A 26,207-nucleotide genomic window follows, 5' to 3' on the forward strand; every position below is an offset into this window, starting at 1 on the left:
GACTAATGCTACTTATCTATATTTAAAACAAAACCAATTTCCTCCGGAGATAGTTTAAATTCAAATATATCTAGTATGGTGTTTGTTGTTGCTTGTTTTACAACTGATATTAAAATGGCTTTGTCAAGCTGTAGATTAGCATAGATTGCTTTAGCAATGCACCCGGGCTTCAAATGTGATTGCAAAGGCTGCAGCTTTACAGTAGAGATTACGGTTAAGTCTTCAACATTCATGAATTGATTGCTTTGTGCAGCAAGTCCCCAAAATATCATAAAAGTGAGGATATTAAGCCATTAAGTCACAATATTATGGTGATCCAGTCGATACGGCCCGGCTCTACTATCAGCAACTTCAGTCCAATAGCTTCCTCATCTGTCAAAATGGCAGCTTCTAAACGACTCCATGGTTCTCTCCCAAACGGCTTGCATTACATTCATTCCTCTTCACAATGGGGTCTGTGGCGTGCAATGTGTCTAGATTACTCCTCCTTTACCGCTGGGAGGCCAGCCTATAACACAACTTCAGGAGCTCTGAGCGTGCAAAACGACTTAGAACCAAACTGTAATCACAGGTTTCTGCACGGCGCAAGCCCACAGCACGACTTTCAGAGGTTTCTTTGTGTTCACACGGCAGCTGTTGTGATCGCAGTACTGACCTGCAAGTGAAATAAGATATGTACATATTCTTACCTCGAAGTGGGCGGATGGGTTTCCTTCTGCCTGTGTGTGCGTGTGCGTGTTTGTGTGTGCATGTGCGAGTGTACGTGCGTGCGCGCGTGGGCGTGTATGTGTGTGTGTAAATAAGTAAGTCGGTTCAGTTGAGGCTACAGCGAGACTCTGTGTCTTGCTCTCCTGGATGCGTTCGGCCTGCAGGAGGAAACCTCATCATGCAGTTAGAGATCTGGGATCGGAGGTAAGCAGGCAGGCCGCTGGGGATCGTTTGATGTAGCGGCGGCGGGGTGGGTAGGGGGTGTTTACGGCCATGAGAGATTGGACTCTCGGCAGACTTCAGTAAATGGGGTTAATTGAATCTGGGTAATTGCTGACCTTCCTGTCTTTGGAAATCACAGACTTAACTGATCAATGCCTTTCATAAATTCATGTCTGAAGGTCATTGTCTTGATTAGCGCTACACACACACACATACGCATCTACACATACACACACAAACACACACAAACGCACACACACACATCCTTGCTTCAGCAATTTACAAAAAAGTGTATATGTTTGTGTTGTAGAAGCGTTTTTTAACACGGCAAAATACAATTAAGCTTGTCCTCAACGGTTTTTTCGTTCCTCCTAATGATTTAGCTTGCGTTGTCATCAGGTGAAATGGAATGGTTTATCTGAAAGATATGCACCCACCCTGCACACACAAAACCATTTTGCTGCCTCAGCAATGCAGAAATGCTTTGCAGTAAATGTCTCACTTAATGCTGGCAGGTTTTTTACTGCCTACCCCGCTTTCTTTCTTCACTCTCTCTCTCCTACCCTCTCTCTTTCCCCTTCTCTCTCTATCACTCTCTCTCTCTCTCTCTCTCTCTCTCTCTCTCTCTCTCTCTCTCTCTCTCTCTCCCTCCATGTCTCTCTCTCGCTCACTCTCTCTCTCTGCAGCACAGCCATTATTTTGAGATTTATGCGACTAATAAGTCACTGGTGCCGAGGGAAGTTGGGTTGGACTTTCTAGAACAAACAGCAGTGTAATTTGTAATTTGGCATTCCCTAAATCTGGGAATTACGATCATGCTCTTGTGGGAGTTAGCACTCTGTGGTGGGTTTTACTGCCCCACCACATCTCTCCATCACCGCTTTCTCTTTATGCCCGCCTCGAGCTCTTTCTCTTTCTTTCTCTCTCTCACGAGTTATCTCTCTCTCTCTCAGGCCTTCTTCCTCTCTCTTGCTCCCTCTCTCCCTCCCACTCGCTCCCTCTCTTTTTCCCAGTATTCCACTGTGGCGGCGGAGGAAGCAGAAGGATTTCACAGCTGCCTCCGCCAGGGCCCTGTGACCTCCCCTCGCCTCCTTTCCTTTTCTGTTCTTTTATTTCTTCCTTCCCTCCATCTCGCCCCCCCCCCCCCCCCCCCCCCCCCCAGCAGCCTGGTTCTCTCCTGGGGGAGGCCTTGTGTGGCTGGGAGGAAGCTGAATCATAAAGCATGGCTAATGAATAGAATGGGGAAGGAAAGCGGAGGCCCCGCCGACGGCCCTCCAGAGAGGACGCCAGGGCCCCCAGAAGCCCCAGGCTCAAATAGCAGACAGAGCCCTTGTAAAGGTCACGCTTCCTGGGGCTCTCTCCAAGGGCTTTCTGGCTTCCAGGCAATGTGGCTTGAATTTCCCCAACCTTTGGGTTTTTTCGTTGTTGTTTTTTTATGGTTAAATCCCCCCCCCCCCTGTTTCCTTTGGAAAACCTGGCCTTTTTGCTCCTCTGTTTTTCTTTCTGTCTGTCAGTGTGTCTTTCTCCATCCACCAGCGCACACAAGCACAACGCACACAGCTACACCCTGTACACCCTGACCCAGCTGTCGGGGTTTTTTTCCCTGTGGAAGCTGGGGGTTCCCTCCACAAAGAGAGTGTGAAGAATGTGTTACATGCGACCTCTGCCCACCCCGACCGCAGGGCGGCCCCGCCGTCCGACCCTGCACCCCTGTTCAAAAATGTCCACTTGACCGGCGCATAAACCCTCAAACGAGTTCTAGATAAACGACCAGCTTGCCAAAATCCTTGCCCTGTTTTTAACGTGCCTTTTTTTAAGACGGGCTTTTTGTGAGTCTGCCTTGTAATTGTGGAATTATACGACTGAGTCACACAGACTTGGCAGGTGCAAAACAGACCCATTAAACCTAAATATTGGTTTGTGTCCGTGTCCTTGCGTTTTTGGATGTTGAAACAACCCCCGCCGCACACAAAAAAATAAAAAGGGCTGTCTGGCCGGGCCGCCTCGGAGATAAATACATCACAGCCATCCAAGCGCTTCATAAACGGGCGGCCGGGTGCTCCCGTTCTTTTTTTTCTCAGTGAGATGTTATGTCTCCTGCTCTCTGGGTAACCGAGCTCTAACATTTATACGGCGTACGGATGGCGGCGTCTGACAGCCCCTCTCCTCCCCAGCCCTTTGGGGAGTCTTCTTTTCCTCCTGCGTGTGTGTTTTCTTCTGTTTAACTCCGGTTGACCCTGGGGTTCCTCTCCGGCGGCAGCGCTGCTGCCCCTGCTCCGGCTCCCGTGTCCATTGGACAAGCCTCGTTTCATCCCAGGGCCCCGTGTTTCTCTCCTCGCATTGGGGCCCCCGACGTGGCGGTGGTTCGACACGCAGGAGGGTTGGCCCGCCTGCCGGCCCGCCACAGCGTTGGAAGTGCCGCGCTGGGGGGGGCGTTAAATGGCGTCCAGAACGTACAAAGGGGGGCTTGTGCGTGTAAGGCCACCGCCCCTGGTTCTGGGAGACTGGAACAGGAAGGGTTGAACGCACACACGTCCACCGGGAACTGAGCTCACCCTCCCTTCTCTCGTCTCTTTGCCCAGCCGTTTGTCATAGCTATATCTTTTTTCTTCGTGATAGTCATTTAACAGACGCTCGTGTCCACAGCAATGTACAGTCATTTGTTCTTAAGGGGCAAAATATGAATGAGCAGGTAGAGGTCAGGGCGTCTTGCTCAAGGACGCCTACAACTTGATGGCTGATGTTGGGGTTCGAACCCAGAACCATTTGGCTTGGAAGCAAACTATCCTAACAGTGACGACTAACTTCGACTCTCCCTCGTAACCTGGGCGAAAGCATTAAGTCGGTGAAGGAATCCAAAAAGAAAAGACAGACACTGAGTATCCCACAGCAACCGTCAGCAAAGAGCAACGTTTCAACAACGACGACATTCAACCCCCCCCCCCGCCCCCCCCCTCCCGATGAAGAAGTAGCACACGGTGGCATGCGGCGAGGAGATTGCGCCGGTCTCGGAGAGAAGAGCACGTCCTCCAAACACTTGAGAGGAACGAACGGGATGCCAAGGATGGCCATCTGTGTTTACGAAATCATTTGCTTTCTCTCGTCGCAGTCATTTGCCTTCTCTCCTGCTCTCTCTCTCCCTCTCCTTCGTCTCTCTCTGTCTGTCTCCTGCGTTTGCTCTGATTCACTGTTCAGTCTTTACATATGTTTCCTTAGTGGCTTGTGTGCACGCCGAAGAGAAATTAAGAAATAACTAGCGTGGCAGCTAAAGACACCCGGGCCTTTTGGGTGAAGCATGTGCTCGACTCTCACAGCGTTGCAGGAGTCTGCGGACCCCATTGGGAAGGCACTAATGCAAGGGAGGGGAATGCTTTGGTTTACACAGAGGGACTGTATAGACTGACATTAAAGGCTCAGGGGGAAAGGCGTCCCGGGGGGGGGGGGGGGGGGGGGCAGGGGAGCTCCTGGTTTACATTAAGGCCCAGGCTTACCGCTCAGCGCTTGTTGTTGTTCCAGCACGCCGCACAAAGCCAGGTTGTGTCTGGGTTTACTTGCCTTGTAATCAGCGCGTTGGATGTTCTCGCGGCTAGCCGAAGGCTACCTGTTTTCAGATCCCCCCTTCCCCCCCCCCCGTACACACACCGCACCACAACACACAAACAGGGGAAAATAAAGGTATGTGTTTTGATTGTACAAGGCCCTGCCGTGTTCTCTACTTAGGTTGAGTACTTAAGATAAAACATTCACTTGTTTAGTCTCCCCTCCGCTATCGCAAAACACTCCAGATCCTTCCGCAGAACACTTCACTCACACTTCCTGGTAAAATGCAGCTCACCCTGGTCAGTATTTCGGCCCCTTGTGATTGGTCGCAGTCGTAAGACCTTCCTGCTGGATTTGAACCGGGACTGCACCTTACATGGGCTGCATGTAAGGTGCTGCTCATGCAGAAAGAGTGGAAATGCGACATTTCATTTCATGAGCACTATTCGTCTCCCTATTTGCCTCACTATTTGCATACCAGACACACAATGATAAAATCCAAGATTTAAGAGTCACAGTCATATTCTGTCTTTGTATCGGTGAAGGTCCATTCCCACATTTACACTGCATGGGTGCGAGTGTACGTGTGGATGCACAACGTATACATGTGTGGGTTGTTGTGCAGGACTCCCAAGATGGTGGTGTGTGTATATGTGCCCATATAGGTGTGTGTGTGTGTGTGTGTAGAGGATCTTTGTGCGTGGATTCCGTGGAGCTACCTTAGCGACTTCCTCTGTCTGGTGCCGTGCTGAGTGAGAGCCTTCAGGTGGTGCAACAGTGCCCCCTAATGTCACGCTGGGGGCAGGGACTCTCTCAGGGACGGCTAGGTTCACAGGGAGCGCCCCTCGCTGAGGCACACGGCCTTCCAGTGATGGTCCCCCCCGTCCTCCGGGTCAGCAGAGAGACCTTGACAGAAATACCCAAATGCTTTTGAAAAATGCCTTTTGCTTTTGATAAAGATTATCAATGCTGATGCACTTGAAGGAACTCTGAGGATTGCAAAGCCAGCGTCCGCCTACACACTCCCTGGAGGCTTCCATCTTAATGTGTCCTCCCCTTGTGGTTCTTGTTCCCCTTCTTGCAGGTTTCGGATGTAGGATCGGAAAAGCTCTTCACCCCCACCACACCAAAAGGTAAGAGCTCGGTGTGCAACGCCCCTCTTTATTCATCCTTGTCTTCCTCCCTCTCTTCGTCCTCCACCTCCTCCTCGTCCTCCTCCTCCTCCTCATTATTAAACACAACGGAGAACCGGGCTCAGTGGACCAAATCCAAATCTTCCTAGCCTCTAATCCTCCGACTTCCATTCACATTTAAATGACAGCGGGCATAAACGGAGTCTGGCGACTACAGATGCATACATTCTCTCTTTGAGTGTGTAGTGGTAGGAGTGGGTTTTGTGTGCGTTGTGTGTTCTGTGTTGTTGGACGACCCCACGGAGGGCTTAACCCTCCTGCATATTGGCTCATTAGAGGGGATTTGAAGCTTCTCTGCCACATGCTCCCACAAACGGAGAACTTCCCCTCGGGCAAAAACAAGCTTCCTGACAGCAGGCCCGGTCTGCGATGGACGCCAGGCCAAAGGGAGAGAGACTCAGAATTATACTGTTTTTGTGTGTGTGTGTGTGTGTGTGTGTGTGTGTGTGTGTGTGTGTGTGTGTGTGTGTGTGTGTGTGTGTGTGTGTGTGTGTGTGTGTGTGTGTGTGTGTGTGTGTGTGTGTGTGTTTGTGAGCGAGAAAAGGTTTGTAGGTGTGTGTATATTCACATGCACAAAATCAGTTGGGATGTATTTGTGTGTGTTTGAGAGAGAAGGTGTGTAGGTGTGTGTTAATTCACATGCACAAAATGTGTTGTATGTAATGTATTTGTGTGTGTGTGTGTGTGTGAGTCTGTTTATGTATGCATGCATGCTTTGCGCTTGCCTCATCCGCCCACGGCAACATTTGGAGCGAGTCATCGAACACAGTGAGAAAAATGAATTGATTGAAGAAAAAAGAATCATATGCTGGACCAATGCAAGTCCCACACCAAAGACATCAATAACAGCGCTTTTGCAGAAAGCGCTGTTACTCTCCTATATTAGAAAACAGCCGAGTGGTCGGTTTCCCTTTAATGTTTTCTCCGTCCATGGAATATATCCCTCTTAAAGGGCAAAATTCAACCTCAAGGTTGCTGAGTATGACCACATTTGCCGTTGAAGCCCAAGGCGTACCAACAGTGTTGGAACATACCATTAAACAAGGGACAGCATAAACAGTAAAAGCATACACGTTCTCCCTTCACTGGTATAATAATGAAAATAAATGTTGTCAATGTTGACCAAATGTCCATTGTTCATGTGGCCGAATGACCTCAATAATATTCATCAGACTGTATTGATTTGATTTCTATTCCTATTCAACTGAGCCTCTGTCTGCGGAGGTGTTCATGTCGGTTTTCCTCTAATTAGATTGGCCCCTAATGTCAGGGCCTGCACTGGGGCCAGTAAGGATTAGAAGCTTGGAATTACATCCGCAGCCAATCCCATCAGCCACCCTAAATCGGGGGAATAGGGTGTTTTTGTGTGTATGTGTGCACGTGCGTGTCGTTTGCATGTGAGTTAGGATGTAGAAGCGGTACCTACAAAGGTACCAAACTAGTAGTAGTGTGAGGTAAGGGCCAGGTAAGGGATCCTCACCCTCGAAGCTTGCATGAGTTGACGATGTGGTGATGTGATGAGGAGGTAACGATGAGATGATGAGAATGTATAATTGGCCTTGTCTTCCATTGGTTAACATCGTTCTTCTCTGCTCTCAACTAGACTAGTGAAATGAATCTCTTCACGCGTGTGTGTGTGTGTGTGTGTGTGTGTGTGTGTGTGTGTGTGTGTGTGTGTGTGTGTGTGTGTGTGTGATTCATAGCAGTCCCTCATGGACTGCATGTGCTTTATGCATCTCTCACTGTCCTCTGGGATAAACTGAAAAAAAAAAAGTCTTCTCTCTGATCTCTCACACACACACACACACACACACACACACACACACACACACACACACACACACACACACACACACACACACACACACACACACACACACACACACACACACACACACACACACACACACACAGAGGAGCGAAGAGACTCATAACACTAGTCTAGTTAGATGCGATGGAACAGCAAATGTCAAAACGTGAAACAAAGCTCTGTGAGAACGTCTGGCTCCTCGTCTCTGTAATATTCTTCCCTGTCTCCGGAACACGCTTCCGTCATTATGAGCGCTGGTCCTCCTGCTCTGTCGGCGCGCCGCCGCTGCGGTATGTGCGTGCTCACACTGCATGGCGCAAAAGGGGGGTTTGACTCCAGATTGCACCACCGTCGTCCTGTTGTCTGCCACCGTTAATGAAACGGTTTGGGGCTAATGGCGGAGAGGAGAGAGCAAACGCTCTAATCACCGACGCCACACCGCTGTGATTATACACACAGTGCTAGAAAAACCACCCGGCAACTGTGCCGAGCGCTTCTCCTCCCGCTGTCTTCTGGTTGCCGCTCTGCCTTCGTCTTCGCCGCTGGTGTGTTGACAGCCTGTTAAGAGCTACACAGGAATAGAACGGATCTGAAGTGCTTGGATGTTGTCGGCTAACAGCTGGCAGACGATAACCCGGCACCCCTCCCTCGGCTGGGGGGTTATCAGGTTGGAAGGTCTCTGGGAAGAAAAAACAGGCCAAGCGATACCTGCCTGTTTAGAGCGAGTTTTTCTATTTACTTCCTGTCTCGAAACCTCCTGCAAATTATTGATTTCCTGGAGGAAGGCGTGCTGGAGAAACACGGCAACAGCACTTGCACTCTTGTCAGAGTTTGTTGTGTTTATTTTTTGGGGTGGTTTTTTTAACTTATTGAATTAGATCGAGTTTCAGTTCACAGAGTTGACGTGGGGAGCAGAGATTTAACTGTCCAGCTTCCTGGCCTAGATAAACACACGCACACACACTGTGAATACAGACATGCGCCTCGCTGGTGTTGTTAGCGCCTATAGGAGATGACGGTAGTTCATCCAGCATGCTGAGGCAGGAGTGAGATCCAGAATTGCTGTGCCGGCACTTGAGTAAACTCAAGGAGTGATGGTATTTTGTGTGCCTCACATGCTGCAGTACTGCCTCGCATTACCTTTGAATTCTCCTTTTTCCCCTTCAAACAGCATGGACTTCTGCATGCATTTTTTGTTACGCAATATGCTTCAGCACCATTGCCAATCCAGATCCAAATCCTTTTTTGGCAAATCAAGTACTTTATGTTATTGAAGACCATTTCATCTGGCCAGTGTTTGTCCAGTGTAGACATGCCACCAGGCCAACCCCCACCAGCGGATCATAGTTTGCAGTCCAGCGAGGGGACCCAGGGCATCTTGGGTAGCCAGAGAAAGATTGGTGGAAAACCCATTTCTGAAGTGGATTTGTGCCCTTGTAATCCCGATTAATTTTGACCCGTTGTGCTCATTTTAAACAGCGCATTACAGTAAGCGTGAACACAGCGCGCTCTGGGGCGAAACCGGGAGCTTAGCGGCTTTGCAGGGCTTAGCTGCAGATGGCATTTTAAGCCGGACTTAATAAATTGTTTCCATTAAACTTACCGGCCCACACATACAGGATTAGACCGGCGGAACAAAGGAAAGTGAGTGTGCAGACGGGGAGGGAAAGAAAACACTGACTCCATGTTAAACTGTCTTTCTCTCAGTCTCTCTCTCAGTCTCTCTCTCAGTCTCTCTCTCAGTCTCTCTATCGCTCTCTCTCTCTCTCTCTCTCTCTCCCTCCCTCTCTCCCCCTCTCTCTCCCTCTCCCTCTCTCTGGGATGAAAGGGTTACTGCTATTGCGTTTGAATGTGAATAGAAAACCCACACAGGGCCAATCTCGGGCCGCTGTCAGGGATGTCGGACCAATTCCCCCTAATTGACGTGGAGGCAAACAAACCGAAAAAAAGATGCATAAACCATTTAGCTTGGCAGTGGATTTAGACTTGATCCTCCTAGTGTTTACATACAAACATGGTTACCAGTGGATTTCAGGAAGCCCATATTATGGCCTTTTTTATGGAGTCTTACGCTCGTAGATCCATCTTTGCTATTGTCCAAAATCAATCCCTCACAGACTGTGAAGTAAAACCCAGTTTCTCCGCCCGCTCCTCCCCCCTCGCCCTCCCCCTTTTATTCTCTCCCCCCGGCTGGCCCCGGCCTCCATCCACGCCCCGCTGTGCTCTGGCCCTGCTCCCTAAGCTCTCATTATGTGCTCCACAGTTCAGGGTCCCACCGCGACCGACCGCTAATCAACAGCCCCTGTCTGCAGACCCCCCTCCTCTCAAGGGCTGCTGCCGAGGGGGGCTTTGTTCTGCCGCTCTTTGCCGCATGTCAATGAAGAAGAGCTATGGGCCTCCTCCTCTTCCTCCTCTTCCTCCTCTACCACCTCCTCTTCCCCCTCTTCATCAGCTTCCTAGTCCTCCTCCTCTACCGCTGCAGGCACTTCTCCACGTGCCCTGTGGGTCTGCCGTTGCTGCGCCGTGGCACTAGCCCCTGCAAGCTGCAGCAATCATACGGAAAAAACCCAGCCGCAATCTCACTGCATTATGGAGTAGGCATGGAGGAGGTGGAAGAGAGATTGGCAAGGTCAGGGGCAGGGAGGGGAATTAAGGGCAGCCGGTAAGGAGGGAGGGGCAGGCGGGGTGGAGCAGGGTGCATGTTTGTATTCAGCAGGCGGGGCCCTCCTCTGGCCAGGTCCCGGTGATGTATCGCTCACCCCTGGCCGTGCCGGCCCTCACTGTTTGTGGCCCCTTGCCCATTAAATAATGAATGGAGGTTGACCTTCTGACCAGCTAATCAGCCTTTTTTTTTTTGTATGCCGGTGATATAACGGGTCGAGTCAGACCGGATTGTAGGTGGAGGGAGAGCGAGGGTAGCTGGCTGGTGAGAAGGACAGGAGGTTGGGGGGGGGGGGGGAAGCACAGCGGTTGCTCTGGCTTCAGGCCTGCCAGATTAGCTGGCGGTGGAATTAAACGCAAACCGTCAACGCTGAGGAATCTAAGCCTGGTACAGCTCGACTCTGCGCCCCTCTGTGATTTGTTTGACAGGGCACAGCCTTCTCACTGGGGAGACTCTTTCCCTTTGCAGTCAGGGGGCCGATGGGGCTGTGTTGACAGAGTGCTTATTGCAGAGGTTTCTGTGGGGCGTTGGCTGTCCAGGCAAACATGGGACAGTCGCACTGTGTTCGGTATGGTTTCTATGAGCTCTGAGGCAACACGTCTGGATGCAAGGCGTCGTGTTGCCACACTGCTCTCCGTTCGCTAACAAGTTTTCACATTTGGATGAAATTCAATTTAACATACAAATTAGTTATTTCATCTCATTTTTATGTGGTGAGCAAGAGGGTGTCGTTTCTTAGCAGCTTTAGCTCACTGATAAAGTAACTACTTTAAAGTGCGTTATTATTTTTCCAGAAGGGGTGCTTAATATTGTGCAGTGTCCTAGCACTGCCATATGAGCTGGGTGATTTGCTGTGGATGGAAGTGGCTGGTATTAAATGTTTATTTTATTGGTAGTACTAATGCTGTATGGACAGCCACACAGGTTTGAGTGATGAAAATACACAGGTGGAAGGCAGCAGAAAAAGACGTGTTTAATTATTAATTGAGCCATTACAGGCAGAGATTGCCTTTTTGATTTAAGGCAGGAAGCGGGCTTCAGGGACAACGAAAGCAATTACAGAAAATCCCAGCATGCACTTCAGCTGCCCATCGTTTTACCTTGTGCTGTGAAAGATGAGATAAAGGGGGAATAAAATACAGAACGCTATGTATGTTACATTGCAGCTTTCCATAAATTATTTGAATTCTTCTTAAATATTTATGGCATTTAAAATTATGATTAAATTGTCATGAGGTATTCATGGGGTAGGAAAGGTCCTTCAAACAGACAAAACTGCATTCCACAATCCCTCAATAGAGGGGTGAGGGAATACGTTTGCTCTTCTATTCTAATGTAGAAAGTGTTGTCGGGCTGTGCTGGTCCTTTTGGAGATGGCTTTTTTCTTAGGACCAAAAATGACACGATTATAAATTGGTTTCTCTCTGTACAATGCAATTAACAGGCCTCTTACGCTGTCGATATGTCCCACTGTCCCTTAGCGCACACTCTGGGGTCTTTAAACACGCTCTTAGATCCATTAGAAAGCCCCTGACTCTGTACAAAGGTCTTGCTGTGTTGCTGGCTTTGCTCCCACCTCCAAGTAGAAAATGCATGAAGTAGTCAAAGCAATTTCCCCCCAAAGTGCCCACCAAAGATATTATGGGGGATAAAAGTGAAAAAATCTGCGATTAACCTATACCTATTATGTACCACACCTGAGCTGTTTTTTTGCTATGGGATTGCCAGATACATTTCCAGCACACCCCTGGCCTGTCCAAGCATGTCATTCCAATCACCATTCACCCCTCTCTTTTCTGCTATTAACACTCCAGCGCAACAAATCAGGAACAGAAATAAAAGTGCTTGTTTTCTGTTGGTATGGCCAAGAGATGACACATCATTACATATCAGCCGACTGAGCAATTGACCGCCCAGCCGAGCTTAAGGACTACTGAGGGTGTCTAACCTGTCACCCACTCCATTCGTTCTCAGTCATCAAGGGAAGAACAAGCGAAATAGATTAGGTCTTCTTGCACCGAAGCCATTATGGCACAGCTCCGAAAAGAAAGCAGTGGTTCAGTACATCCTAACGTATCTTTAGGCCACTAGAATCCCTGCAAAGGAACGACTGTGCTGAACCCAAGCGCTCGCTAGGCAGGCGCCTTCCTGGGGCCTGGCTCACTAACTGATTTACTAAACCCCAGGGCTTAGGCCTTGGCAGAGAGCTCATGCCTCTCAGATGAGCGTAGGAGATCAGAGGGTCCCTCCCTGACAGGGAGAGGGCTTCTCTGGAGATAAGCTGATGTCCCTCTGGCTTGACAAGCTGACTTGTGGGTACCCCACCGTCCACCATCCACCCTGCCCCTTTAGTTTTTTTTTGTTGCAACATATAAAGGAATGACTCTAGAGAAGGCACTAGCTCCCATTTCTTTCATAGTTACTCCTCTTCTTCCTCCTCCTCCTCCTCCACACACACACACACACACACACACACACACACACACACACACACACACACACACACACACACACACACACACACACACACACGCGAACGCGCGCACACAACAAGCTCTGTGTGGAAGGCATTAGCATTGTTTATCTGAAAGAGCGTATGAGCTGCATCTTATCGGCGCTGTCAGGCTTTTAATGTGACTGTGTGACGCCCACAATGGCCGGGCCGTTTCGGATTTTTGTCCTTTATTCCTGGCTTCACAAATTTTGCCACGAAGAGCCTTTGTTTCTCTTTCCTCCCCCGCTAGAGCCTCCGTTTTGAGCAGTTCACAACCAATGTTGTTTGCAGATGACGGCGTAATGTTCGTTGACAAAGGCAGATGGTTAGCAATTGTGGCCAAACACGCCGGTTGGATGATGTCTAATCGCTGGCAGGGGGACAGTCGTCAGCCTAGATGGATATTACAAACACGCTTGTAATGGATTTGACGTTTTGGGAAGCAGTTCACACAGGATTATGAAGATGGGAAACGCATTGCCAGAGACAGGACGGATGTAAAGTGCTTCTGATTCCCTCAAGGACAAGGACATCCACGCGTATAGGATAGAGTGCCAGAGAGGATTCTGGGAAGATGAAAGCCAATCTCAGGAAGCATAGACCCCTAATCAAGCTTGTCTGCTAAATTAAGTCATTTTTATAGAATGCAGCTGGTGCTCCGATTTTTATCATTATTTTGCCCATTTCCATTTTTCTTACACACGTCTGTTGCAACACAATGTTTGATAGATAAATGTATAGAACATTAAATATTCAACACAATGATGCCAAAGTTATCTTTGAATGTCATATTTGCAAACCTTTTGTTTGTGGCCCTCTATAGACAGTGTGTCTGGGTTCACACCACAGGATTGGGCCAAATAGGCTTAAAGTTTGGTGATAGACCCTGAGCTATTAGCCTTGAACTTAAATCATGGCCAAAAGAGTAATCCAACACGGCCACCAAGAAAGAAATAGCCTTTGGACCTCCTCTCCATCTGGCCGACAGAGACGTAAATTGGCCTTGTGTTTTGTGGCGAGACTAGCGGTAATACTTTGAGACACTTCTGGGGCCCCACATTTCGGATTTCAGTGGTGCGGAGGCGGGGGGGGGGGGGGGGGTCCTCTGTTTGAGTGTTGATTTTGGCTACCTACCTGCATATTCCCTGCACTGGCCACTGGTGTGTGGCTCCCCCTCTAACGACTTCTCACATTAATGTGCCATTTAGCCCCGGCAAGGGGTACCAGCGCCCTGGCTGTTGGTTTTGCGCTGTCAGGGAGCAGCAGAACCGAGGATCTCATGGCTGTTTGCTTTGGAAGACAGGGACAGTGAGACACCCAACACCATGTGACCTATGGAATAATCCACGGGCGTCTGTGCATAAATTGCATGCAGCGTGTTTCGCCTCATAAAGCTTGTGTGTGTCCTGGGGTTTTTCACTGGGGTTTTTCAGCAGTGGGGGTGATGGAGAGTGCATCTGCGTCAGCTGCAGCGCACAGCATTAATCTTGATGACCTAGCATAGAATCAGCCCTAATCCAGGTGACAGGTACCACCTGAGCCCCTGGACAAGGAGGGACGGAAAACTCCCTTTCAGATATAACACTCATAGAACAGAGTGATTATAGCCCTACAGAAGATATCTGGTATTGTCTGTTGAGGAGTGACAGGATAATTTTGTGGAATCAAAATGTTGGTGTGGTTGGGGTGGATTTGCTAGAACCTCTCATTTGTTCTGCTGGCTCATGCGATTTTGTTGTGTACTTTGAAAATTGAAAATCTGTCTACCTGGAAAACAAAGCAACAAATGATGATTAAAGGATTAGGCGATAGCTAAATTGCTGTTTTGGCAATTCCACTTTTTCCTAAAAGTATCTTCTTTGATTGCTCAAGCAATTTGGTTTGATCACGAGTAAAAGTTGTTACCTATCGGACCAACAATAGGTAGACAAATTATTTTAGAAAGAAATATCGATTTGAGATGCATCATTTGTGTATGTGGCTTCTTGACTGCGTAACCAACCCCTGTGTGTGTGTGTGTGTGTGTGTGTGTGTGTGTGTGTGTGTGTGTGTGTGTGTGTGTGTGTGTGTGTGTGTGTGTGTGTGTGTTATTGCGCTCTGATCAGATCAGAGCTGGATCAGTGGTGTCAGCTGATCAGCCCCCCAGGTCAGGACCTCAGTATTGTCGCCATTAGTTTTCCTGCCACTGCTCTTAACCTTCCATCTCTCTATCGTCCACCTTATTAACTTCCACCTCTCAGTCACTCCCCAGCCTCTATCCTACTCCCTTCCCTTGCTCCTATCCTTTACTTCCTTAGCCTCTCTCCTTTAGTTTCCCTCCCTACTCCCCTCCCTCCAACCCTCTCATGTGTATCTCTGTGGGTCCCCCCCCCCCCCCCCGGCGGACACACATCACCTACCTCTGTAATCAGGAATGATGGATTGGAAGCCAGGAAGGACTTTGTGTGTTTGCAAACCCGATACCCCCATTGAATCCCCCGATCCTCTTCTCCCCTTGGCTGGTGGCGGTGTTGATGGTGGGGTGGTGGGGGTGGTGGTGGCGCTGGTGGTGGGGGTGGTGGTGGCGGTGGTGGTGGGGGTGGTGGTGGCGGTGGTGGTGGGGGTGGTGACGGCGGACATGCAGGGAAAATCCAAACAAACCGAGAAGCCTTTTGTGTGTTTGTCTTGCTAAGCTCTGCATGAGAGTTATTCCAAACATCTGCACATCGGGCTGCTTAAGTATGTCCTCACTCTTGACAAGCAAGTCAATGCCAAAGGGGAGAAAAAAAAAAATATAGAAATACTGCAGGACTGGAAGACACTCCGATGTCTTGGGGCTGTCATTCTGCTAAACTCCCCCCCAGACATGACTATCTCACTCGCAGGAAATGGGTACATAGCCTGCTAAGGACTAGGCAGTCATGATGGCTTGGAGCCATTCGTTCAGACGAAAGATGGCGACCCTGGCCCAGTCACAAGCAGCTGGTGGGTGTCCATCTGCGGGCCTAATTACCCAGCAGCCTCCATGGAGCAGCTTAGCGCTGGTCTCATCTGAACACTGGGTATGCCTATAAACCAGCTGCTGATTGCTCCACAGTGTCCGTACCCGGCAGTGGGATCCTTCAGAGCAGTGGACAGTTGGGATAAACACGTGAAACCTGGGTTTTCAAGTGTCCTTCAGAGTTTCACTGTATGCTAACATTAGCTTGCTTACGCTCAGAGGCTTTGTATACAAATCTCTACTGTGAGATGAAATGAAGGACAGAGGTCTATTGGCATCCATGGCCAACCCTTACGCTTTGGATTAGGTCTGTATTTTATTTTGAAATACCTATAATGAAATACCTAACAATGGATTATTTTCCCATCTGCAGAAGTTGTATTGTGTATATTGACATGACATAGTTAAGTCTAGATAGGCTTTTTGCATTGCTTTTCTCTCGGCTTACCAAACAGCAGGAGCTTGGGCCTGTGAGAACAGGACAACACCATATGTAAACATGACGTTAAATTGTGGGGGCTGATGAATGATCCATCCCTGACTGCTTCAGGCCGTTGCTGATAGAGAGGCTTGTTTCTCTTTGTGGCCCTGTGATCCCTATTGAATCCCACTAGCCTGCGTGGGGCACAGGTTGGAGCCGAAGCATTCTTGCTTGTCAGTTGAGATTACCTGGTAGTTACTGGGGGCCTGTGTGCTACGATGTATTTGCATGAAAACAGGTGGGTATCTGGAGAAACATTTTAGTCAAAGCTACAGCTTGTGACACCCAAAGCCACGGAGTGCTGTGGGCCGGCCGGGCGCCAGAGGAAAGCTGATATGATGCGGGGGGGGAGATGTTTGTCCTGCTCTTTTCATGGTGTTGAATGGCTGTGACTGCGTTCGTCAAAACAGTGAACGGAGGGGCCTGGAAAACGCTTAGTGGCTCTCAGCCACCGATTGTTGCTCGAAGGGGTGAAAACGGAGATGAGGAGGAGCGGAGGCGTATGAGTAAAGCACGCTTACGGTTTCAGCTCCACCGTCATGCCACTTAGCATACGTTGAAGGATTTTCACCCGTCCATCCCCGTAGCATTCAGAAGTAATCAGTTAGGCCCTGAAAGATAATAGTGTTGCTACTTAGCCACATGTGGGCTTTTTTAAGCAGGCTCATACTCGAAATTCCACCTTTTGTTTTGCCTTTTTCTGAGTACTGCATTTAAGCCAGGATTCCAAGCCCATCACTGTACTTCTGCTGTATTATTTTCTTTGCCTCTCTTTCTCTTGTACCTCTCGTTCATTTCTCTCTTCCTCTCCACTCTCTCCGTGAATCGTGAAAAGCAGCTGGTGGCCCTAATCGAGGATGCTTTCCTGTGGAGAAACCCGAGCAGCATTGTTCAGGTTGTTACGGCGCTCCGGCGAGCCTAAGTGAAGCTGACTGGCTGCTTAAGAAGCACAGCCCACACCGGGCTACTCCTGTGGCCTCCTGTGGTGAGGGACTCTGAAAGGGAGTCACTGGAGGTACAGAGAGGGCCCCCGGTGAGCCAGCCCACCAGCGCTCCTCCTGCTCTCCGCGGCGGGCATGACGGGAGGTGGGAGTTAAGTCCTTTATTAGAAGTGGCAGGCGTTGTCTCCAGCCGCCGCGATAATTGCAGCGCCATGTCGGCCGCCGTAATCAATCAGGACAGCTGCCGCCACGGTGCCGCGGTCGGCCTCGCCGACGTGTAGCGCTAATTAATGAAATGATAAGGACGCTGCACACGGCCCTGCCAAAACAACCGCCGCCGGATTGGCTTCCTCCTCGCCCCCTTTTTTTTCTTCCTACACCCCCCTACTCCTCTCTCATCTCACACACTTTTACACTCCTGTCTTTCGGTTGGGTGGCGCTGGTTCCAGGGGTGAATCCGCAGGGTGAAGACCGGGGTCCCCGGGGGGATGGTCCGGGGTCAACAACGGTGAAAAGGGGTCACATTCCCGGCTGACAGGGTGGGCCACGTCGGAGGAGACGTTAGACTTGAGCGTTTCTGTGGAGTGCTCCGAGATGGTCTTCTGTTTCATTCAGGAAAGCCCAGCAGCACTGACCTTCAGTGACCCGCTGGCTGGAGAGTGATTGCTTGCCCGAAGCCAATGAGCCGTCTTAACAAAGCATTGCCCGCGGGGTCGGGGATAGTGACCCGAAACAGGAAGAGGATTCCTAAGTGTGGAGGCTTCTTACCTTCTGAGAAGAGCCAAGAGATCATTGTGCACAATGTGTACACAACATACAAAAGCTTATTTTTATATAATCATAATAGTGTATCAGCCAATTTTAATAATAAGCATTGACTTGCACCTCGCATGCTGCGACCAATGTTCCGAAACACAAAGACGGCGTATGTATCCTGCGCCATATGGCTGGCCTTTGATATTTTGGAGGCTGATATCGGGAGGAAAAACACAGCATTAATCCCACCTCCCCACAGCTGCCCGCGGCTGCCAGCTCTTTGAAATGAACATCAGGTCTTCTTGGTGTGTGCCTGGGCTTTGACTGTAAATGTGTGAGAGCTTAACACATATCCCTTCTGCCTACCATCCCTTCCCTTTGTTAGCCACAGAGCAGAGGAGAAGAAAAAAGAGGACTAATTGAAAGATGGCAGCTGTCCCCGCGGTCTCGCTAGCTTGGCCAACGCTCCCCTCGCTCCATTCCTTCCCCCATTAACATCCCGGATTGATCTGGAAAAAGTTCCACTCCATGGCCTCTATGACCACCATCTTGGAGAAGGTGCCCAAGGCAGTAGGAATAGATTTGTTTTTCTCAGTATTTTTTATTACTAGAAAGGCGATTCGCTGCCGACCAGCTCCTTCTGTTCTCCACATTCAAAATACCCCCCTGCCGCCCCCCCACCCCCGCCCCCCCGCCAGTGAACGTTGAATACCTCACAGCAGTGAAGTGTGGATTGCCAAGAGTGAGGTTTCCTGCCATCTGCCAGTATCTGGTACAACCATCTCCCACAACCACAAGCCGCTCTTGAGACAAAACCTGGCTCTTGTCTAGATCGCCTGCCTAGGATAGGTTTCAAATCCGGACTGTTGGTTCAAGCTCAACGTCAAAGAATATGTTTTTTTCTTTCATATCCTGCCAACCAAAGCCAGAGAGAGACGAGAGATCGAGGAAGGGCACGTTTACCACACCCTGATTCTGCATCCTGCAACGTCTTTCAGGGAGACCTGCTGCTTATTTTAAATATCTATCCATTTTACTTGTCCGGGTCTTATCAGCACTTTGAATGTTTACGCTTTTGCAAAACAATGAAGCGAGCCAACCACCGAATTTGCCTGGAAAATGAGTCCACCCGGCGGCCTTGCATTCCTCCCCCGTCCCGCAGACCACACAGCCTCAACCCTCCCTTGTCGCGTTCAGAATTTGCATCTCCTCGTATCTGATCTGAAAAGCCTATTTGCATACCGTTTCTATTTCCCTGTCCGTTGTATACACTGCCGCCGGCCTCTGCGGCGGCCCAGGTCATTCATCAACACTGTGCCGGCATTTACATTCGCAGCACAGTTCTGTTGATGATTCTGTGTCGGAGGCAGAATGAGCAGAGTCTCCGGAGCAGGGTGTCTCATTCGGGTGACAGCCAAGTTCATGCGCAGGTGGGCCAAATGAGGTTGCACAGGGGGGGAAAAAGTGAGAAACGCCCTGTTTGAAAGCCCTGTTTTTTCAGTGATTCTATCAAAGCCAAGACATTTTGAGTTAAGAGGTGAGCCAATGTTTTTGTGAATGAATCCCTTTATCTCAACAGTTTGGGAGCTTGTAATTCCATCATACATGATTGCACTTGACTTTATTTGTACTTGCTTTCCACGGTCTGCCTCCCGGTGTAAACAGAGAACTCTAGTTAACCCCTGGGCCATATTTTAGTGCTACTTAATAGCTATAGTAAGCTGCCACCTTATCCCCCTGGTTAATGACAGCAATCCAAGGGCCAGGCGCTTCAAATCCATCCCCAGCCCGACCATCTGGCTGCTTAGAGACCCGAAGAGGCCTGCCGTCGCTGCCAGCTGGCCAGATGTTCCACTGGGACACAATGGAGGGTCAGGCCTGAAGGAGAACGGGGATCAGAACAGCTGTGCAGCGACACCAAGTGACATCCCCAGTCCCCGCTGGTCGTATCAGTCATGGCAAAGACATCCCGGTCCCCTTAACCCCCCCCTCCCTGCTGTGCCGGCAGCCGCCACCCGACCCGGGATGATACCGCACACGGCAAGTGCTCCCAGGGAGGGCTCCGAATCCCCTGAGTAAGCACGGGCCACAGGAACAACTATAAAAAGATCAATACTGTGATGAGATGTCATCTGGTGAGCAGGCCTGCCAACACCCCCCCCCCACCCCCCCCCCCCCACCCGTTCCCTGCCTCCCCCCCGGGGAACGTCCCTGTCTCCGTGTTGCCCTCCACTCTCCCCCAGCTCCCCCACAAGCCGGGCTTGCCTCCAACCTGCCTGACTCACTCTCCCACCATCTGCTTTGGGTCCCTGCAGGGCAGCGATCCACCGAGAAGCTGCTTTGAATTGAGTGGGAACGTCGGTGAGGTATTTGTCTCGTTTGACAGTCCGTCGCTCGGGTGGTAGAGGAGGAGTGGATTGAGGAGGAGAGGGGTAAAATGAAACAAAAAGGAAAGGGAAAATAATAAAACAATGGCAACTTTGACGGTTTGTTGGTGGTGGTGGTGTTGGGGGGTGGGGGGGGCACAGGTTGACAGCTGTGAGGTTATTTTTTGCATCGAGGGAAGCGTTACCTGTTGCTGCACGGAGTCCTACGACATTCCTGACATCTTGTCATCCTTGCAAGTTTGTTTACTCTCAAAATGGGTGCCCGTAAAGGCCGGAGAATATTTAAATGAGGAAGCAAATTAGGGGCCACCATAGTGTGTTCTTCAGCCACTGGCGCTTTTGCTTTGTTGTTCATTCCATTTTATTGAATTAAATTCTTCCAGGTTTGTTTTGGTTTCGTTTTTTTCTTCTTTCACTTGAATTGTTATAGTTTTTCCGCCGCCCCGTGTACAGCACTGCACCAGACTGCCACACGACTCTAATAACATTCAAATAGCAAGGGTGCTCATGGGCGCTTGGGGGACACTGACCTACGCAGCATCTTCTCCTCATACAAATGTATGTGTGTATTTCAGGTTCGAAACCCCATGTCCACAGTGCTGATCGCTGCGTTACTTCCCTTATCCGCTCATTAATGTCATGTGTTTGCATACACTCTAAAAAAAAAAGTACCTCAGACCAGTTCATTCATGATATACAAGTTGTACTTTTTTTCAAGGGTTTTACCGATCTTGACAGCCTGTTACCATGGTTACAAAACTGAATTCCCCCTCCGGTCATATTTAATTGAAAACCGCACACCAGAGCACAACATTAAGCGTGTAACATTGTTGTGTTGTGAAAGGAGCCACTGAGCTAATGTAATCTTATATTTTGCTCAATGAATCTGGTCACCACATGAATTGAAAGCTTTCTCTCCTTAATTCTGCTTCCCTGGTGTGTGTGTGTGTGTGTGTGTGTGTGTGTGTGTGTGTGTGTGTGTGTGTGTGTGTGTGTGTGTGTGTGTGTGTCTGTGTGCGTGTGCGTGTGCGTGTGCGTGTGCGGGGCCGAATATTCATGTATGGTCTACCGGTGTGCACGGTATGCTAGTGTGTATATTCGTGTGTACGTGTGATATGGCAGTCTGTGCGTATGTGGCAGTGTGTGTGTGTGTGCATGTGTCTGGCCCGGGTAGGGGGATTTTTAATGAGGGATAGTCTGGCCTGAGCAGATCCCTCCTCCCTCCATTACAGCCCATTAGAATCATCATTAAGACGGGACGCTGCTCGCCGCTCCCTGGCTCCCAGCATTAGTATAGGAAGCCCCTCTCTATCTCCTAGTGGCGGCAGCACAGCCTCCCACAGCATCGCTGCATCCTCCCATATTGTGTCTGGGAGGACAGGTTGCCACAGCAACATCTTGCCGAGGGCGACATTTCGATTGTGGAGGCTGGCCCCTCTCTCTTTGTCGGTCGCTCTCTCTCTCTCTCTCTCTCTCTCTCTCTGTCTCTGTCTCTGTCTCTGTCTCTGTCTCTCTCTCTCTCTGTCTCTGTCTCTGTCTCTCTCTCTGTCTCTCTCTCTCTCTCTCTCTCTCTCTCTCTCTCTCTCTCTCTCTCTCTCTCTCTCTCTCTCTCTCTTCAAGGCACCATGATTTCTATGTAAAAACCCAAACACCTCCTGCCTGCACCACTGCCAACACGTGAGCATAGAATTCATCGAATTTAAAATAAATTCAAAACTCTGCCTTTTATAGTGTCCCCTTTCCTTTTTTTTTTTTTTTTCATAAAAAGGGTGCTCGCATCCTTCAAAGTGGAAGCAGGCCTTTTAATAGGAGCTGGATATTCCATTAAGCGGCAGCATGTCGCGCTCCCTCTGTTGTGATGGGGGCTCCAGGGCTCTTCACGCTCTCTACTGCTGTCGAGGGCGCCCTGTGGGAGCTTTTTTAATTGAGGCACGAGTTACAGTCATCCGAATTGACTGTTAAGTCTTACTACACCCGCCGCGCTAGATTAAAACCGCTCCGAGAGCCCCTGCGTCTCTGGCGTTTTTTCCCTCTCTCTCGCTCTCTCCCGTCTCTCTCACTCCTCTCGTCTAACCCACTCGCTCCGGCAGTGAACTTCCTCTCCCTGCGAGATAGTCTTTTGCATGCGGCACAGCTTCCGCAGCGCTTAAGTGGATTTTGTTTTGCCGCCGCCAGCTTTTGACAGTGTTCAGAAGCACCGCTGGAATGTATCGCTTAAAGTTGTCAAAAGTTCCTTCCCAACTTAATGCCCTGGGAGTCTGGGTGTGTGTGTGTGTGTGTGTGAGGGTGTGTGAGGGCACTGGGAAAGGGCTGGAGCGGACGGGCAGGCTGATACGTCCTCCGTGTGATGGAGGGATGGGTCGTTCTGTGTCTAGATAGCTAAGATAACTATTGTGGCAGGGGAGGCGGTGAAACAAAAAAGGGGCTGTGATCCGTCTTCGGAGCACAATGGAAAGATAATTATTTCATGCCAGATTGCGTGCTCAGCAAAGGCCCGGAATAAGGGGTCGACATTTAACTTTAATTAGCTGTGATTTATTCATACTGACTGGATCGCCGGCAGAAATTGGATCATCTGATTATAGTGGAGCATGAAAATGACCTGATTAAACACAACCTAGAGAATGGAGAGAGGAGCCTTGGGTCAGGGGACCCGTGGAAACAATGCTGCCACTATCCTGGAAACGTAGCCTCACTCTGCTGGTGCTTCGCTCATTTCCTCTCATTTCATCCAGGAAGTGTTAGTAATCACAGTTTACCCCTTTTTTCCAAAGTGACAGACTTTTGTTTTGAAACATAATCAACATAATGCATACAGTATACACACAGTCACACACACACACACACACACACACACACACACACACACACACACACACACACACACACACACACACACACACACACACACACACACACACATGTGTATGTGTGTGTATACACATACACATGCATACATACACATACATGCATACATGCATACATGCATACATACATACATGCATACATACATGTATGTAGGTAGAGCTTAGGGCATTTTGCTAAGGAACGCTTGTAGATACACCACTGATATTAGGTCTTGATCCCAGAACCTTCCAACTGGGAGTCCCTACCCCCTTAACGCTCGACTGTACCGCCCCTTCCCCTTCTCACAGTGTTCTTCCCCTCTGTCGTTTGTGTTTGTTCAGGTGTGCCAGCTAATGAGATTCCGGAGCCCAAAAAGACCTGCAGCTCGGCCAAGGTCTCGGGGCTCCAACGCAGCCAGGAGCAAAGCATTGGCCAGGTGCCCTTCTCCCCGCCGGCGCCCAGCCCCACCCCGGCCTCCGCGCCTACGGGCTCCCCTGCGCCCGCCGCCGCCGCCGCCGCCGCGCCCCCTCCTCCAGAGCCCCCCCGGGCCCGGCTCCCCTCGCCGCCGCCGCTCAGCGTCAAGAAGAAGGAGCTGCAGCCGCAGCAGCAGCCGCTACAGCAGCTGCTGCGACCCCCGTCGGTCCCTTCCACCCCGCCGCTGTTGAGGGCTCCACCCCACGGCCACGCCCTGCCTCACCCTCACTCTCACCCTCACCCTTCTCACGCCCACCCGGACTCCCGCCTGCTCCCGCCCTCGCAGCACCACGACCGGCGCCTCCTCGGACACCACCACCCGTTGCACCACCCTCTGCAATACACCAGCCTTCAGGACATCAGGTAGGCGGCCGGCTGCGCTCCGTTGATACGTCCGTACGACCCACTCCACCTGTCGAGTACACTTAGCATGGATGGAGTTAATGGTACAACTCCACATCGCGATGTTTAGTCCAAAACAGAAGGAGCAATACAGGTCAATCACGATGAGCTAAACATCCAAACATACCGCTGTGTAGCGTCTTAAGGGGTGACACACAGTCCTCCAGATAATGCAAATCGTGAATAGGTAAATTGTGAATATCAAGGTTGTAAGATCCTTTATTAGGATAATTTGTATGCACAACTCATTGCTTATTAATATAGAAAAGATTGAGTGCATTTACTCAAAAGAGGTAAATATATGGAGCAGCCGGCAGGCTGATCATCAGTCTGATTTAAGGAAATCCCCTTTTCTTCCAACGCCACCAGGCAGGGGCTGATTGTACTAAGTCATCATTTGAAACAGCTTTTGTTTAGCTTAACTACTGCTCACTAATCAGGGTTTTAAAACAGGACGTTAATGACGTCTATAGAAGGGATTCCTGCCTGCTGAATTGATGCTGCATTAGTTGCTCATTTAGCAACATTAAAAACTCAATTAATCTCATGATGTAGCCCTAATGAAAACCAATTAGGGTGGAAGTTTTGCTAAATAACCAATTAACAAGTGTGGCAGAGTTGGCTCTCCCTCTTCGCTCCTGCATGAAGAACTGTGTCACCTGTTTCATGCACAACTACTTGCCTGTTTGCTTTGATTAGTGCCCCTCGGCGCAATGCAGAAGGTAATATAGGGAACTGTGCTACAATGCTAATATTAATACAATATAGTCCTTTGGGATCACTATTATTATTATTAGGTTATTGTGAAAATTACAAACACTGAATAATTCATAAATGTCAATATTGGTAACCTAAAAACGGTGCGTTATCAGTGAGAACGTATTTAAAGGAGACAGTACCCATGCTGTTGTATATCAGTGAGCGGGTAGCTATGCTGATGTATGTCAGGGAGATAGTAGCTATTTTATATTAATGAGATTGTAATTATGCTAGCATATCTCACTGATTGACGGTATAATGTATATTGGGGATCCAGTAGCTATGGATCAAATATATCATTGAGATAGCCACGATGCTAACATATATGTCAAAGAGACAGTACCTATGCTAATGATAATAAGTGAGACACTAACTATGCTAATATATATCAATGAGCAAGTAACGATACTAGCATAATCAACGAGACCGTAGCTATGCTAATTTACATCAACTAGCCGACCGATTGCTAATGTTTATCCTGTATAGCATGAGCTAACCTCTTCCCCTGTTCCTGTCCCCCCCCTGCAGCCACAGAGGCAGTCCGGTGGGGCTCTCCAAGCACCACCTGCCCCCGTCCCCCCACCACCACCTCGGTGGGCTGCCCTCAGCCGCCCCCGCCCTGCCCCTGTCCATGAGCCAACCTCTCTACCTCGCACTATTCCTCCTTACGGAGCCCCTCACATCGCCATCCGGCCATGTTCGCAAACCCTGCCCCAACTGCAACCCCCGCCAACCTTACCCACCAACAGCCTTGTCGTCCCTGGGCACCCTGCCGGCACCCCCTACCCAGGTGAGCACACACACCTGCTGGCTGGCAGCACGCTGGTTAGCAGCATGCACTGATAAGCGGAGAGTAGTTGGTAGCTATAAATAGATCGTAGGTCTTGTGTACAAGCTATCTCAGACGAACACCCGGTCGTGGCCACTCTCACATTTGGAATCGATAATCAGGGATGGAAATGCATGCATCGTTTATGAATGCATCGCACACAAACTGACACAGCAAGTGACTGAGCAATTTTTTCTCTCTTCATCGAGAACTTTATTCTCTGTAGTCTATTTATATAGACACGTGACACAAAATATTTCATTTCTAATGCCTCAAGATTGAGCTAAGCTAGCAATACACTTTAGAAAACAATATCGTTTACTGATCTTGGACGTAACAGCTTCTGCTGATGTACTCAGAGGGATCATTTCAGTATTACGAAAACAATTACTCAACATGTGTAGAGCCTGTGTACTAGAAAGGTATACTCATTGTAATGTCTTATATAATGCATGGTTAATGTTATTATTGTTTGTGCACTCCCATAATGATTTTTCCCATATATTGAACATGTTTACGTTTGAAAGGAATATACAGTATTATCATAAGAGCCTTTCTTTGTTTGTGCTCTGATGCATATTCATATTTGTAACAAAATGGTAGGATATGCCATACTTTTATGTTTATGTTTAACAAAACCTTATGCGCACTAAATGCACATGCTCCCTCAACACTTAGCACTAATATGCTTATGAAAGCTGTGCTTTCCAAGAAAATCTGTG

At 49.3% G+C, this 26,207-nt stretch overlaps 1 protein-coding gene across 1 annotated transcript in view; it reads left to right on the forward strand.

Moving 5' to 3' along the window:
* LOC132459093 (uncharacterized) overlaps window positions 1-26,186 on the forward strand; it is a 28,270-nt gene extending 2,084 nt beyond the window's left edge. Inside the window, exons 3-7 of the mRNA XM_060053469.1 lie at window positions 873-912; window positions 4,803-4,857; window positions 5,555-5,603; window positions 23,363-23,858; window positions 25,185-26,186. Coding sequence (XP_059909452.1) covers window positions 873-912; window positions 4,803-4,857; window positions 5,555-5,603; window positions 23,363-23,858; window positions 25,185-25,530 — 986 coding nt within the window. The 3' untranslated portion in view covers window positions 25,531-26,186. The remainder of the gene's footprint in view (window positions 1-872; window positions 913-4,802; window positions 4,858-5,554; window positions 5,604-23,362; window positions 23,859-25,184) is intronic.
* The last annotated feature ends 21 nt before the right edge of the window (window positions 26,187-26,207 follow it).

The sequence above is a fragment of the Gadus macrocephalus genome, chromosome 6, assembly GCF_031168955.1.
Source record: "Gadus macrocephalus chromosome 6, ASM3116895v1".
NCBI classification, from domain to species: domain Eukaryota; kingdom Metazoa; phylum Chordata; class Actinopteri; order Gadiformes; family Gadidae; genus Gadus; species Gadus macrocephalus.